This window comes from Tenrec ecaudatus, chromosome 2 (assembly GCF_050624435.1).
Source record: "Tenrec ecaudatus isolate mTenEca1 chromosome 2, mTenEca1.hap1, whole genome shotgun sequence".
Taxonomy (NCBI): domain Eukaryota; kingdom Metazoa; phylum Chordata; class Mammalia; order Afrosoricida; family Tenrecidae; genus Tenrec; species Tenrec ecaudatus.
The window spans coordinates 51456825-51472235 of NC_134531.1; the positions used below are offsets into that span (position 1 = coordinate 51456825).

At 42.0% G+C, this 15411-nt stretch overlaps 1 protein-coding gene across 4 annotated transcripts in view; it reads right to left on the bottom strand.

The window, feature by feature from the left end:
* Positions 1–3784: 3784 nt before the first annotated feature.
* Positions 3785–15411, bottom strand: part of SLC38A9 (solute carrier family 38 member 9) — a 97788-nt gene continuing 86161 nt past the window's right edge. For 2 of the 4 annotated variants that reach the window (XM_075541045.1, XM_075541044.1), the window contains exons 14-15: positions 8444–8533; positions 3786–7306 (exon numbers count right to left, since the gene is read on the bottom strand). In XM_075541045.1, coding sequence (XP_075397160.1) covers positions 7141–7306; positions 8444–8533 — 256 coding nt within the window. In that variant the 3' untranslated portion in view covers positions 3786–7140. Of the gene's footprint in view, positions 7307–8443; positions 8534–15411 lie in introns of all 4 variants that reach the window. The other 2 variants (XM_075541046.1, XR_012782829.1) reach the window with 2 other exon arrangements.

Sequence of the window (15411 nt, forward strand, 5' to 3'; positions counted from 1 at the left end):
TACAAAATAGTATAGAAGTTACAGCAGCCTTTTGTTAATTTTGTCAATCAATACATATAATTCCTATTGTATGTATATACATATAATTCCTATATGAACATACAATACATATAATTTCTATGTATATACATGTAATTTCTATTGTGTGATGGTCCAAAGTATTTTTATTACTATCAAATGGGGTCCATAATTATAGCTTTGAGGGATGAGTAGTCAGTGAATGAAAATTTCTTTTTTAAGAAAAAAATTTATTGTTTTTAATCATAAAAATGCAACACATTTTACTTCAAAAATTTAGAAAATACAGACAATAAAAAGGAATGCCCACAACCCCAGCACCCAGAGATAACTAATGTTCATATTTGTCATATAATTCCCAGACTTTTTTCTCTATCTTATTTTCTGCATATAATGCACCAATGTAAATAACACATGCATATAATTTACATATTCTATATAGGAAAGTAACACCAGAGGGGTTTTTGCAAAAACCTCATAATGCTTTGTGTAAAAATATAGTATGTACACAAATTTTTCATTCTTTATATTTAATTGCAATCACCACTTAAAGAACATGTTTGACATTTATTACATAAATACACTTACCTCATGTTAAGGAGTCTGAGTATGCAGGTGTTAAGCGCTTGGTTGCTAACCAAAAGGTCAGTGGCTAAAATTCCACCTGTCACTTTGGGGAGAAAAGTATGCTTTCTAAAGAGTGACTGCCTTAGAAACCCTATGCGGTCTTGTCACTTCGTGCTACAGGGTCAAAATGAGTTGAGATCAACTCAATGGCAGTGGGTGGATATCATTGTTTAAGTAGAAAGTCACACAAAATTCCAGTAGATGAATATTCCAGAATTTCTTTGCTACTGTTAACAGTCAGGGGCCCTGGTAGGGTGGTGGTTGTAAGTTCGGCTGCTAACCACAAGGTCGGTAGTTAACCACCAGCTGCTCCTTCAGAGAAAGGTGTGGCTTGGTACTCCGTAGGGAGTTACAGTCTTGGAAATCCACAGGGGCAGTTCTACCTTAGCCTATGGGATCACCATGAATCGGAATTGACTCGATGACAGTGAGCTCTTTTGCTTTATAAGACAGTCAGGCTATATATAATTTTTTTCCATTACAAGCAGTAAAGAGATGAACGTCTCTCTCTCTCTCTCTCTGTGCTTACACTTGTCCAGTTCTCTCTTCAGCTTTGCTGCTAGGCGTGAGTCCACATGTATGAACACCCTGAGGTCTACCAAATTAACTTCAGAAAGTTTGCACCTGGTTTGTACTTACCAATTAGCTAGCAGTATCTATTTTTCTCTACCTTTATCAGGATATGATACATTTTTTCTTTTTGCTAAGTAAAAAGCAAAAGGCATTTTACATGTCTTTTCTACTAATATGGTTAAACTTTTTTCCTGTAAGTTTTATTAAGAGATTATTTACATACCATAAAATTTAACCCATGGGAGTGTGTTAAGTCAATAATTTTAGTAAATCTATAGTTGTGTGACCATTCTCATAATCCACTTTTACAACAAATCTGACCAGAAAGTTCCCCCATTCCTTGTCACCATCCCAAGTCGTAGGCAACCACTGCTTTGTTCTCAGTCTTGATAAACTTGCCCTTTCTAGACATTTCATGAATGGAATCATACAATATATACACTTTGTGGCTGACTTCTTTGATTTAGCAGAATGGTAAAGAGGTTTATCCACATTGTGTCAGTAGTTCATTCCCTTTCCTGTTGACTTGCAGTGTTTCCCTTGAGAGCTATTACAAAGGGTTTGCCCATTTCTCTATTGAGTGCTCAATGATTTTACAGGAGGGACATAATCAGTTTCATGAAAAAGCGAGGATCCGAGTAGCACTGAGAAAACCCAAACCAACATCACTGCCATCAAGTTGATTCTGACTCATACTACATTTGCATAAGTATAGGACAACCATTGAAAATATTGCATAGAGCTCTAATGTGGCACCGAGGAATGATTATTATATTTGAATAAAAAGTTAGAGTCTTCTCCTTAAAGGAGCGTCATACATTTGTAATTTATTGTTTTTTAAAAATCATGTTACTCCTTCAAAGCTGATATTACTTTAGTGGAGTAGAAATAGACCCTTTCTGAAATAAGATCACAACAAATACTGTCTGCTCCTAACAGTGTTCTTGGTAGCTTGTTTTCTGCATCAAGATTTCTTAACCTCCAAAGGTTCCTCATCCTTACTATAGACTAAGAGTTAAAAAATAGATATTTGAAAATGAAACCCTATTCTTTGAACTTGCTATCTCTGTAAAGATGAAAAAAAAAATAGCTCGCAGGACTCACCTACAGGGAGAATTTCTCCAATCCTCAAAAGAAAATTGTTATAATTTGATCCAAATGAATCATTTCTGATTCCATACCCTATAATACTTTGCTGAATCCAATTTAACACCATCAGAAATAAAATCTCAGGTTTGGTCAAAGTTACAGTCTTTTGAAGGGAACAGAGAAAGAGAAACCTTGATGTGTCAACCAGTGCAACCCAGACTGCTAAACACGGAGTCATTTAGTGCAGAAACTTCTAATTCGCCTCCTCCAGCCTAAGAGAACCGTCCCCCTTCCTGCTCAGAAAGTGGTTTGTGGGCGATTTATTTTAAGCCTAAAGAAGCTACTACGTTAATCAAGGTCTCCCCCCTGCATGGTCTCCTTTCTCACATCACTAGGGAGAGGCTTCACATTAAGCTTTGGGCCCCACAGAACTTAAATGGATACCCGGACAGCCAAGGCTCGCTCTCACCCACTCCAAAGGTGCTTTGTCACTGTTAGGTTCCATCAAATTATTTCCGACTCATAGCTCTCCTCTGTGCCACAGAACAAATCCCTGCCCTGCCCTGAGCCATCCTCACGATTGTTGTGCTTCGGCCGTCGGGCAGCCACTGTATCAAAGCTGTGTCGTGGGCAGCTTCTACTTCATGGCCTAAGTCTAGACCTAGTTCGACAAGTCTTTTTTTCCCCTTGTTGTATTTAAAAATTTATTAGGCAAATAATAGAAAAACACAAACGATTTGTGCAGAACCCGATCATCTCACGAGGGGGTCTATTTCCAGTCTTGTGCGGTTTCTTCTAGTTTTGTCCACATCGCTATGTGACTTTCCACAATTCTAACTGTCCTAGGGTCCCACAAAGTTTTGTCTTGAGAGATGTGGTTAACTGTAGAGTGCCATTTATCACCCCGCCCTCCTATACTCAAGTCACAGGATGCTTGAGACAAGGCTACATTGCAGCATTCACCGGAGTTAGGGCAGCGGCAAAGGGAGGAGGGCTGGAATTTCAGAGGAACCCAGGGGAAATCAAATGATGTTCAACTGTAATGGCCTTGTCTGGTTTGTTCACAGACAAACCAGAATGCACTGAGTACAGAAATAAGGTGTGAATGACTAATCCTGGCTCACTTAACCCAGCTCCGCTTTGGTTTCTTGGGTTTGGAACACAATTCTAGGTAACAGCGGTTAACTTCAAAGTCGAACGCTGCCTAGTGAATGGACCAGTTAAACAGATGAATATTGAGAACCTGTTGTGACCAAACACAACTGCATCACTTGGGATTGAGAGCCAAAGCAGGACAATTCTGGAGAGATTGTGTTCTGTCCCACTCCTCTCTCATGCCTGTACTTCATGGTGTGGGATGAGCTAGGGAGAATGGAGAGGCTTTTAACCTTTATAAGGGCTATCTTATTTTCTACAGAGGAGTTGGGAAGGAGGAGGGAAAAAAAGAAGAAGAATTTTCTATAGGGAAGGAATACAACAAGAGTTCTTTATTGGTTTAAATGGAAGATTATGGTACCAAACTTGTGGCCAAACATTGGGTTACATGTAGGCTACAACGTCACCTTCATTGTAGAATGTTCTTGGAGGGAACAGTCACAAGAGTTTACTGTCATAAAGAAAAATCACGTGGTGTCTCACATTAACAGGAGGTACTCCAAGGAGGAGGGAGGGCTCTTTGGGGACTTGACGTGAGACACAGGTGCAAAGGTCACCTGAAAAGTCTGGCCCTGCGAAAGATGGAATCTGGCTTTTCCCTGCCCCCGGGGGTAGGTGCTACCAGGCAACAGCATTTCCCAGCAAAATGCAATGAAACAAGATCCAAGAGTCGTTTTTCTTCAAAATAATTTAGATTTAATTTCTTTTATATAAAAAGACAACAAATTACCTTTTAGAGAATACTGTTTACGTTATGAAGTTCCCGTCAGAGCTATTTTGCAATGTGTGTTGATATAATCCAAAGTTAGGGCGGCAGCCAACTGTAAAACTGAGGCCAGTCAGGCCAGACTGTGGGCACATGGCGGGGACTGATTTCACTTTAGATCACGGGGCAATACAACAATCTATTGGTTAGGTGTCGACTGGCTTTGGATTTGGTTCTGGACGTTCAACTCAGGAGGGACCGAAGTTGGAGGAGGAAAGTGAAAAACAAAACAAAAACAAGCCCCAAACAGTAACACTGGATTCTAAAAAGCAATAATAGGCAAGTGCTTTGTAAGGAAAACATGCAACAACACTATTTTCTGCTCTCACCAATGAGTGGAAGTATTTGACACTGTAAATACAAGTAGTTCAATAAGTCTTTGGAGAAAATGTATTTCAGAATCTTTCTTTCCGTACTGGCCGGCCGATCTGTTACAAATGATTCCCCCTATTGCTCAGTTGTGCTGTGCTGCACACAGCTCAGAGATGTGAACGTTAATTGTGGGAAAACACAAACGAAACAGTCAACGTACACAAAACCAGTTGCGGACAGCTCATAAAACGCATCGTCCTGGAAATTTGCCCAAACGAAAATACGTATTTTCCCATGCTTGATTGGCTGGCGAGGGTGGCGCATCTCTAACCTCTTATTTGGGTCAGCTAGCAGGAGCCGGAAACAGATCCCGCTGCTCTGCTTTTCAGGGTCCTTTCCCAGCCTTTCCTGAGGCTCCCCTCCAGGCTTCGGAAGAGGCTGCCGTGCCCCACAGTTCATTGTCTAGATGATCTCTTTCCCTGATGAACAGCTCCTCGGGGGTCTGAATGATGTCTTTCACACCTTTTTCTCTCTTCAAGCACCGAAGATTGTTGTTGTTGACTCAGTTATAGAAACGAACAAATCAAAATGCAATCGTCTCCAAATGAACAAGTAGAAACAGAAAAGTCTACTTTTTACATTTAATAGCTGCCATTGCATTATAGTTACAAAATAATCCATGTCAATAAAGCAAGAATACCTATGGCTCATGTTGCAATTACCTCGTTTCCTGACAATTCCCATGTACAGCGCTGTACTCTGCGCATTAGCGGTAAACGTCTGGCAGTGACAAATGCTGCGGTGGGAGGCGAGAGTTGGTGGCTGTGATGGTGATGTGTCAGCCTGACTGAGTCATGATTTTCATGTTGGGCAGTTAGGTGATAGTGTAATTTGGCATTCATGTGGTCATCTTCCAGGTTGTGATCTGGCGTGATCACCCTCCATTTTTGCATATGCTGATTTCTGAGTAACAACTTTGTCCTTGGATCCTAACTATGTCGGTAAGTGAGGAGTAGGTGTATTTCTCTTTTTATGGATAGATTTGTTTCTTATTCCAAATATATTACTGTGATGAGGAGACTCAATTTGGAAGATCACCCACAGATATTATACAGTCACTTTTCCTTCATCCCTCCTACTTCAGTATTAGTCCTCAGGGGTTCTCCACAGAAGATGGGGCTAAACTACCCATTTTAAATTTCATCATGTCCTTAGTTGTTCTTACATAGGCTCGATTTGAAGTGACTACTAGGGGTTAACCACATCAAACCTTACATATTTTTCCCTTAAAGAAAATTCAGAGCCAGCTGGCGAGGCAAGAGAGTGTAAAATGAACAGTGATGTGACCTGAATGAGTTCACATCAAAGTCCTGTGTGAGCCAGGAGATACACACTCACACAGAGCTCCCTGATGAAGCCAACTACAGCTCAGAGGAGTTGGTTTCATGGAAAGAAACTCAAGATGCTAACGTCATTCAGGAAAAGTCTAACACAGGACTCTGGGCGTAATGAATTACCCAGACAACAAAAGGAAAGACCCACATTTTTAGTCTGGTAAACAATACATCTGTCACAGTCATCATTAAATGGGCAGAAATAAGTTTCTCAGATATTAAAACATTCAAGTGCATTATTAAATGGAAATGAATACAGTGAAACATCCCCCAGAAACAGAATCTGGCTATCTGTTGCTATGACACCCTGAGAATCTTCACGGTAGCCAAAATAAACCCAAGACCACCTTGTCATTCCAAAAGCACAAGGTAGCATGACTGCCCCTAGCACATACTACAAATGAGACAAATCAGAACACAGAAGCAAGTGAATAAGACATGCACTGCTTCAGACAGAAATTGGAAACACAAGGAATCCAGGACCGACGAACCCCTCAGGACCAGTGGTGAGAGTGGCGATGCCAGGAAGGTGGAGGGAGGGTGGGGTAGAAAGGAGCAACCGATGACAAGGATCTATATATAGCCCCCTCCCTGGGGGATGGACAACAGAAAAGTGGGTGAAGGGAGATGTCGGACAGTGTAATACATGAGAAAATAACAATAATATATAAATTATCAAGGGTTCATGAGGGAGGGGTGTGGGAAAGGAGGACAAAAATGAGGAGCTGATACTAAAGCAAATGTTTTGAGAATGAAGATGGCAACAAATGTACAAATGTGCTCGACATAATGAATGGATGGATGGATTGTGATGAGCTGTGAGCCCCCACTAAAATGATTTTATTTATTTAATTTTTTTTACTGTCCATAAAATGATTTTTAATGATGATGGCAACAAGTGTACAAATGTGCTCGACACAATGGATGGTTGTATGGATTGTGATGAACTGTATGAGCCCCCAATAAAACGATTTTTTTAAAAGTAAGTGAATATGACAAAAACAGATTAAGATCACTCCTATTACCCCATGTCCCTTAATTAAATCAAAACACTGATTAAGGGCCCACTTTCGCCCTGGCTTTCCAAATGATCCTAGGAAAACATACAGAACAGTATTTACCACCACAGTGTCTACAAGTGAATTTATGTTGAACGTTGCCCAAACTGAGATACCATTTGATCTCTTGAGAAGAGAGGTGAGTGTTTCACATAAAAAACTGAACGATCAGGTTCGCCAGGCCCAACAGCATGATGAACGCGTGAAAGAGTAATTTAGGCCACGTCAGCCGCTCTTCCTGGTGAAGGGAAATTATGTAGATGAGAGATGGGTATATGAACACAAAGGCCAGGCCACATGCTGCTCCGGAATATCTGCAAAATAAAAGCTTTTTGTGTTACTGCTCATCTTGCATTTTGCTTCCTCATCTGACCTACAGTTACAGTATGTACAGTGAAATCTGAATCCTACCCGAGACTGCCATGGAGCTGGCTTTGATTCATTTCCTGTTCACATAATGCTTTTGGGGCTAAAACTTATTCTACTTGCTATCTTAATGAATATAAAATATTATTTCCTGCTCATCTTTATAGCATCTGCCCGTCTGACAGATTTTTTTTATTCTGCTCTCAAATCCCCATTATTTCCTCCGTGGCTCGGTGAATGTGGCTCCTTCCTTGGAAACATGTGGAGACAGGCTTTCTACCTTTGATCTTTTATAAACCAATTGAGCATCGTGCGGTTCTGAGGGCCGGCTAGCTCTGGTGCAGCAGGAGCACAGATGGCTGCCTCCATGGCGGTTCATCCGGAGCTCACAACACACACAGAGCTCGTGCTCTTATCCCTTTTCCAACCCTTAGGTTGTGAAGCAGAACCGTTTAAGCCCATTCAGTACCATACACACAGAACCAATAAGCTGCTCTCTTGCTTCTCTGCGCCTTTCCTAGGTAAGGGCCTCCAAAAGTGGCTCAGCCCTGCCTTCTGTGGGTGAGGAGGAGGAAGCAGGCCAGGCTAGACCTCAGTCTCCCATGCCAGTTCAAGGCCACAACGCAGTCAGAACACTGCTGCCACTCCATTCAACCTGTCAGGGTTTGCAGGGATGTGATGTAAGGAAAGTGTCACCTGACCCCACACACTTCCCCTTGGACTGCAACTGACAAGTAGGTTCGAGTAGAAATGGTTTCGGGCAGTTAGGATATAACTTTGACAAGTAAGGACTTTCCAGGTGCTCCCAAGAAGTTATAGAGCAAAACAGCATTATCTGTTGGCTGAAGAGAAATGGAAAGACAGTGGGAGCCCATGGGACAAAGAGAAGAGGGAAAGAGGCCAGGCTGACAGAAGAGGGAAAGCACAACTGAAAGCACACGAGCGTCTTACCAAACACCAGCGAGCGACATCAGGGTGGCACGAGTTTAAAGACTGGCAGGAGCTTCATATGATCGAGTTAAAACTGCGCAAGCCAAGTGCACAGAACACAATAGGAAGGGGACCAGCCCCTTCCCAGGCAATACCTTATGATCCCGCCGATGTTCGGGTAGACGCAGGCCATGACCACTCCAGCTCCCACAATGATGAGATTCAGGACCAGCACATGGAAAATGCTAGACGTTGAGGAGAGAGTTTGTAGGAAAGAAAAAAAATTAAGAACAGGTATATTGAGCCACGGATATGTGAGTAAAACTCAGTATGAACACCTTCAGCTCAGCTAGGAAACAGCAACCTGAGCAGGTGACAGTAGCACTCCAGGCTGGCAAGAGGGCACTGAGGTTGGTTCTTTTGTGTAACTATGTAAACAAGGCACATGATGTTGAAACATATGGCCAATGCGTGTATTGGAGTTTACACTCCCTGTCCCATTTGGAATAACTTTTTTTAAAAAAATGATTTTATTGGGAGGTCTTACAACTCTTATCACAATCCATCCATACATACCTTGTGGCAAGCACATTTGTACATATGCTATCATCAACATTTTCTTTTTAAGTCATTTTATTGGGGGCTCGTACAACTCATCACAATCCATACATCCATCAATTGTGTCAAGCACATTCATACATTCGTTGCCATCATCATTCTCAAAAGCATTTTCTTTCTACTTGAGTCCTTGACATCAGTTCCTTACTTTCCTCTCTCCCATTCTCCTTCATAAACACTTGATAATTTGTAATTTTATTTTTCTCCATGTCTTATACCGACTGCTGTCTCCCTTCACCCACTTTTCTGTTGTCCGTCTCCCTAGGAAGGGGTTATATGTAGATCGTTGTAATCGGTTCCCCCTTTCTTCTCCCACCATCCCCCTACCCTCCTGGTATCTTTACTCTCATTATTGGTCCTGAGGGGTTTATCTGTCCTGGAGTCCCTGTGCTGCGAGTGCTTACCTGTAGCAGTGTATATGCTCTGGTCTGGTCAGATTTTTAAGGTAGAATTGAGGTCATGATTGTGGTGGGAGGAAGCATTAAAGAACTAGAGGAAAGTTGTATGCTTCATTGGTGCTATACTGCACCCTGACTGGCTTGTCTCCTCCCTGCGACCCTTCTGTAAGGGGATGTCCTGCAGCCTACAGATGGGCTTTGGGCCTCCACTCTGAACTCCCCCTCATTCACATTGATATGATTTTTTGTTCTGGGTCTTTGATGCTTAATACCTGATCCCATCAACACCTCATGATCACACAGGCAGGTGTGCTTCTTCCATGTACTTTTTTGCTTCTCATCTAGACAGCGCTTGTTTATCTTCAAGCCTTTAAGACCCCAGATGCTCTATCTTTTGATAGCTGGGCACCATCAGCTTTCTTCACCACATTTGCTTATGCACCCATTTTGTCTTCAGCGAGCGTGTCGGGAAGGTGAGCATCACAGAGTGCCATGTTAGTAGAATGGAGTGTTCTTGCATTGAGGGAGAACTTGAGTAGAGGCCCAATGTCCATCTGCTCCCATAATACTTAACATATAAATATATGTACATAGATCGAATCCATGGGGAAAGCTACTAGCCTACACACATTTATGGAGAAAACAGAAGCATCCTAATGTTCAGCAAGACAAAAAAAAGTACTAGAAGAAACATATTAAAGCTAGGAAGGCATAATTATATTGATAGGAAAACAATCTAGGTAGAGTAGAGCAACACTAGCTATCTAAGCGCAGGGTGCCATCAGATGTTCACGGTATAAGAGACATCTGGAAAACATTAGAAAGAAATGTGGAGGGGCTTCAAAAAGTTCCTGGAAAAATTCCATTATCTTTTAATTCCATTTTTTAAGTGTACTTTTGAAGCCCCCTCCCTCATATCCTGAGAAGGCAGTAGGCTTGTGTTAGGATCTGTGGTGGCAAGTTGTCCTCTTTTTCTATATTTAACAGTTTGTAGAGTATTTGAAAATTTTAATTGAAAGATAAATTATATTAAGGGAACGGCACAATGGGTAGGTTTTAATTTTCAATTTAACCACTTAAAGTTACTCACTATTTCCCATGGACAGAGAGTATCCTACTAAATTTAACTAGATGTCAAGAATTCAAAGGTTTGGAAATCATTTTTGGGGCATCAATAAACTAGTTCCAATAAAGTTTAATACTCAAGAAATAATAGCCCCTCTTGCCTGCCCCAAACACAAAATGATCAAAAGTCTAATTTGCGCTTAAACAAAACCCTTGTAGCCTGACGTATATCAGGGCTCAATGAATCCCAGAAGATTACCGGAAGAAATAAAAATAAGAAAAAAGTATTGACACAAATAGGTGGTTAGTCATACATCCTGATGAATTACACTGACATGTAGGCTTTCAGATCTTGCTATTTATCCAGCAACTCCAACTTTAAAATCGCTTCAGAGCCTTGTGACACGGCTGAGCCTTGAACAAGGAAGCAAGTTTGTGCACTTTCCAAAGCAGCGCTTCTCAAAGGGTGACCACAAACCACAAGGGGGTTACCAAAGCCTTCCACAGAGTTCCTGAGTGAAAAGCTCTTCTCAGAACCACACAGGATCTGTCGGGCAAGCTATGGGGGCACTGCCTTCTCATGGAGCGCAGCAAGGCCAAGCATCTACCTGTCCCCGTAGCTCTGGTATTCTTTACTGCTACACGCTCGCCCCGCCCTTCAGGAAAGTGCCATTACAAATGCCCTCATCAATCAAGGAGTGGAAATGATAAACTTCAGTAAAGCTTGCATCTGGAGTAGTTATTTTAATCTTCTGTGTGGCTGAGAAGATGTTTAAACCTTACGCCGTTGAGTTGATTCCGATTTCTAGAGCCCATCTAGCCCAGAGTCCCATTGCGTTTCCTAGTCCACAGTGTTCCCAGAGGCTGACCCGGCAAGTCTTTCTCTAGCAGAGTGCTGGCTGGTTCCAACCACTGACCATTTGGTTAGTGGCGGGGCACTTTTGCCACGGTACAGGGCTCCTTGATGGGGAGCAGTAGGAAACCAAGCACGTGTGCGACACATGCTACTCCAATGGTTCTCTTGGGGTAAAGCACATGTGTGAGTGAGTGGAAGGGCAAACAAGATGATATTTTTTCAAGGAACACAATTTTGACTCGCAAGACAGACAAGCGGAGGCCGTTCAGAATTGGGTGGATGAGAGACTTCTTCTCAAAAATGAATGACGCAAGCGGGTCACTTCAAGGCAGACAACTGGCAGCATGCGTGGCCAATGATAACACTAGAGCTTCCAAGTAAAAATGAGAATTTTGGAGAATTTGTATTCACTACCCTGGGCTTGATGGTTTCCCAATATTTAAAAATGTTTATGACAAAGCTGGAAGTGGTATTAACAAATAGGGGGTTTGATATGATAAAATCCAATGTGTAAACATTTGGAGGATCTGCAGAACACAGTGAATTCAATATGTTCCACATAGCCAAACATGGCATTACAAACTCACGCATGGGAACAGGATCCAAACTGTAAGATAGATGAATGGGTTGAGTTTTAATCCAATCGAGTTTCAGATTCCACATTGCAGCTAACCTTTAAGAATCTAGCATCTGCCAAGTTTTAGCACAGCATAAAAGAATATCTGAAAAGGCTATTAAAAACACCCCTTAGAATGGAGTGGCAAGGTCCCCAGGGAATGCTGAAAGTGGACTTTGGGGCCAGGGCGTGGTGCCCCAACAGACTGGACTGGAAAACGCTCCTAAGGGCCAGCAAACGATCCCTGAACTAACTACAAGCTTTTCTCTTGTGAACTGTTTTGTTCTGTTCTTTTTCAGTGGTTTGTTTTGGTTGTTTTGTTGTCTGGTTGTATACTGTTGCTTTGTGTTCCTCTGTCTAGTTTTCGTGCATGTTAGTGACTCCACAGGTCTGTCTGAATAGGACAGGCTGGATGAACTATCTGGACGAAAAACAACGGGACCGACAGTTCTGGGGGGACTTGGGGTGGGGGGGTAGGGGGGGTAAGGAAGTGGTGTTAACAAACCCAGGGACAAGGGAAAAACATGGGACCCCAAATGGTAGAGAAGGGGGAGTAGCAGACCTGGTGGGAAATGATCAAGGGTAAGGTTGCTTAGAGAAGAGGTATACTCTAGCCCAGGTGGCGATGAAGCATGGTAGTAGGGCAGGAGGAAAGTCAAGGGAGATGGAGGAAAGAGCTAGGAGTCAAAGGGCATTCATGGAGGTCTAGACAAAGACATGTACATGCAAATATATATAGGAGGATGGGGAAATAGATCTATGTGTCTATATTTATAGGTCAAGTATTAAGGTGGCGGAAGGACCTTGGGCCTCTACTCAAACACTCCCTCAATGCATGAATACCTTCTTTTATTAAATTGGAACTCTATGATGCTCACTCTCCCGACACAACGGCTGGAGCCAAAGTGGGTGAACAAGCAAATGTGGTGAAGAAAGCTGATGGTGCCCGGCTATCAAAAGAGATAGTGACTGGGGTCTTAAAGGCTTGAAGATAAACAAGCGGCCATCTAGCTCAGAAGCAACAAAGTCCACATGGAAGAACACACCAGCCTGTGTGATCGAGTGGTCCCAAAGGGATCAGTTACCAGGCATCAAAGAACAAAAAATCATATCATTGACTGCACACCTCCATGATAGGATCGCTGAAGACAAATGGGTGCATAAGCAAATGTGGTGAAGAAAGCTAATGGTGCCCGGCTATCAAAAGAGATAGTGTCTGGGGTCTTAAAGGCTTGAAGGTGAACAAGCGGCCATCTAGCTCAGAAGCAAATAAGCCCACATGGAAGAAGCACACCGGCCAGTGCGATCACGAGGTGCCCAAGGGACCAGGTATAAGGCATCATGCAAAAAAAAAAAGATATAAGTGTGTGTATGTATGTGTATATATGTGTATCTGTATATATGTTATGTATATATATGTATATATATATATCATATTAAATGAAGGGGGAAGTGCAGAGTGGAGACCCAAGGCCCAAGTGTCGACCAATGGAGATCCCCTCATAGAGGGGTTTAGGAGAGGAGATGGGTTAATTAGGGTGTGAGGTAGTATCGATGAAGAACACAGCTTTCCCCCAGATCCTGGATGCTTCCTCCCCCCAACTACCATGATCCGAATTCTACCTTGCAGGCCTGGATAGGACAGAGGCTGTACACTGGTGCATATGAGGGTTGGAGGTACAGGGAATCCAGGGTGGATGATACCTTCAGGACCAAGGGTGTGAGGGACGATGTTGGGAGAGTGGAGGGTGAGTGGGTTGGAAAGGGGGAACTGATTACAAGGATCCACATGTGACCTCTTCCCTGGGAGAGGGACAGCAGAGAAGGGGGGAAGGGAGACTCCGGATAGGGCAAGATATGACAAAATAACGATGTATAAATTACCAAGGGCATATGAGGGAGGGGGGAATGGGGAGGGAGGGGGAAAAAAAAAGAGGACCTGATGCAAGGGGCTTAAGTGGAGAGCAAATGCCTTGAGAATGATTGGGGCAGGGAATGTATGGATGTGCTTTATACAATTGATGTATGTATATGTATGGATTGTGGTAAGAGTTGTATGAGTCCCTAATAAAATGTAAAAGAAGAAAAGAGAAAAAAATGATTAGGGCAAAGACTGTACAGATGTGCTTTATACAATTGATGTATGTATATGTATGAACTGTGAAAAGAATTGTATGAGCCCCAATAAATTGTTAAAATAAATAAAAAAAAAACCAAAAAAAAACCAACAAAAAAAACACCCCTCATCTTCCAACTATGCATAAGGTTGGGATTTCTTCATATATTTAAATGAAAGCAACATATCACAATACATTGAATGCTGAAGCTGATACGGAATCTAACTGTTATTAGTAAAATCAGACATTAATGAGAATTAAAAAATGCAAAACAAATAGTTATTCTCTTGTTTAGCAATGGTTATTTTCCATAAAAACATGTTATCTCTGGTAAGAAATGATGATTTCATTATTGACACTTTATATTAAAAACAATCTCAGTCTAATTCTTCATGTGTTGTCATATATTGGCATCGAGTTAGTTTTCGTATTATATTGCTAGAGATAATCATCATAAATTAAAGCTCCTAAGGGGGTCTTCAATAAGCTTTCAGTGTGCAAAGGGGTTCCGAGACCCAAAACTACGCTCCAAAGTATGCACCATTTGTAGAGTACTCATAATTGTGGATATTCATGTTTTTGGTGGTAGCAGAAAATATGCAATTTAATATTTTAATATGAAAAGGGACCCTTCGACCAGCCACACTCTGCAGAAGAATGGCGGAAGACATGGATCATGTCTTTATGTGACATTCTTCATCTATGCCTTCATTGCATTTATTCGAATTTGACGAATGCAAATACAGCACAACTGGAATCTTATGTTTACTAGACGCCAATCTTCTAGAAAAGAAAGATGGAACTGTTGCTGTTGTTAGAGACCTAGTAACTTTTGACGTTTGCATTTTGCTTTGTATTTTACATCAAAATACTTACAACTAAAATTATTTATTGATTGAGGAGACAGATTGCATCAGTTCACTTCAAACAAGAAGGAAGACCACCAGTTTACAGTTGGTCACTGAAAATGCAATTCCCCCCAAGTTCATTCAAAAGTTTTCTTCATTTAAGAGAATTTATGCGAGGACTAGGTCCCTGGTGGCATAGTGGGTATGTGTTGGGCTACTAACTGCAAGGTCAGTAGTCTGGAAACCACCAGCTGCTCTGTGGGAGAAAGACGAGGCTTTCTACTCCTGAAAAGGGTTCCAGTCCTGCAACCCCACAGGGGCAGTTCTAGCTTCTCCTACGAGGTCGCCACATGTCAGAATTGACTTGATCACAGTGAGGGAGGCTCTGTTCACTAGGATGAACTCATAGTAAAAGTGAATAAGGAAGCGCAGTAGTTAACCAGGGGTCCACAGGGAAGCCTCACGGAGGCCCGGACAAGAGTATAGGAGATTTTCCTTGGAGGAGCGGGGCTACATCTTCAAAGAGACTGACAACTGAAAAGATACAGTAGCAGTTACCAAAGATAAGAACTCAAGCTGAGTTATAAATGTCCCCTTCCTTTCCA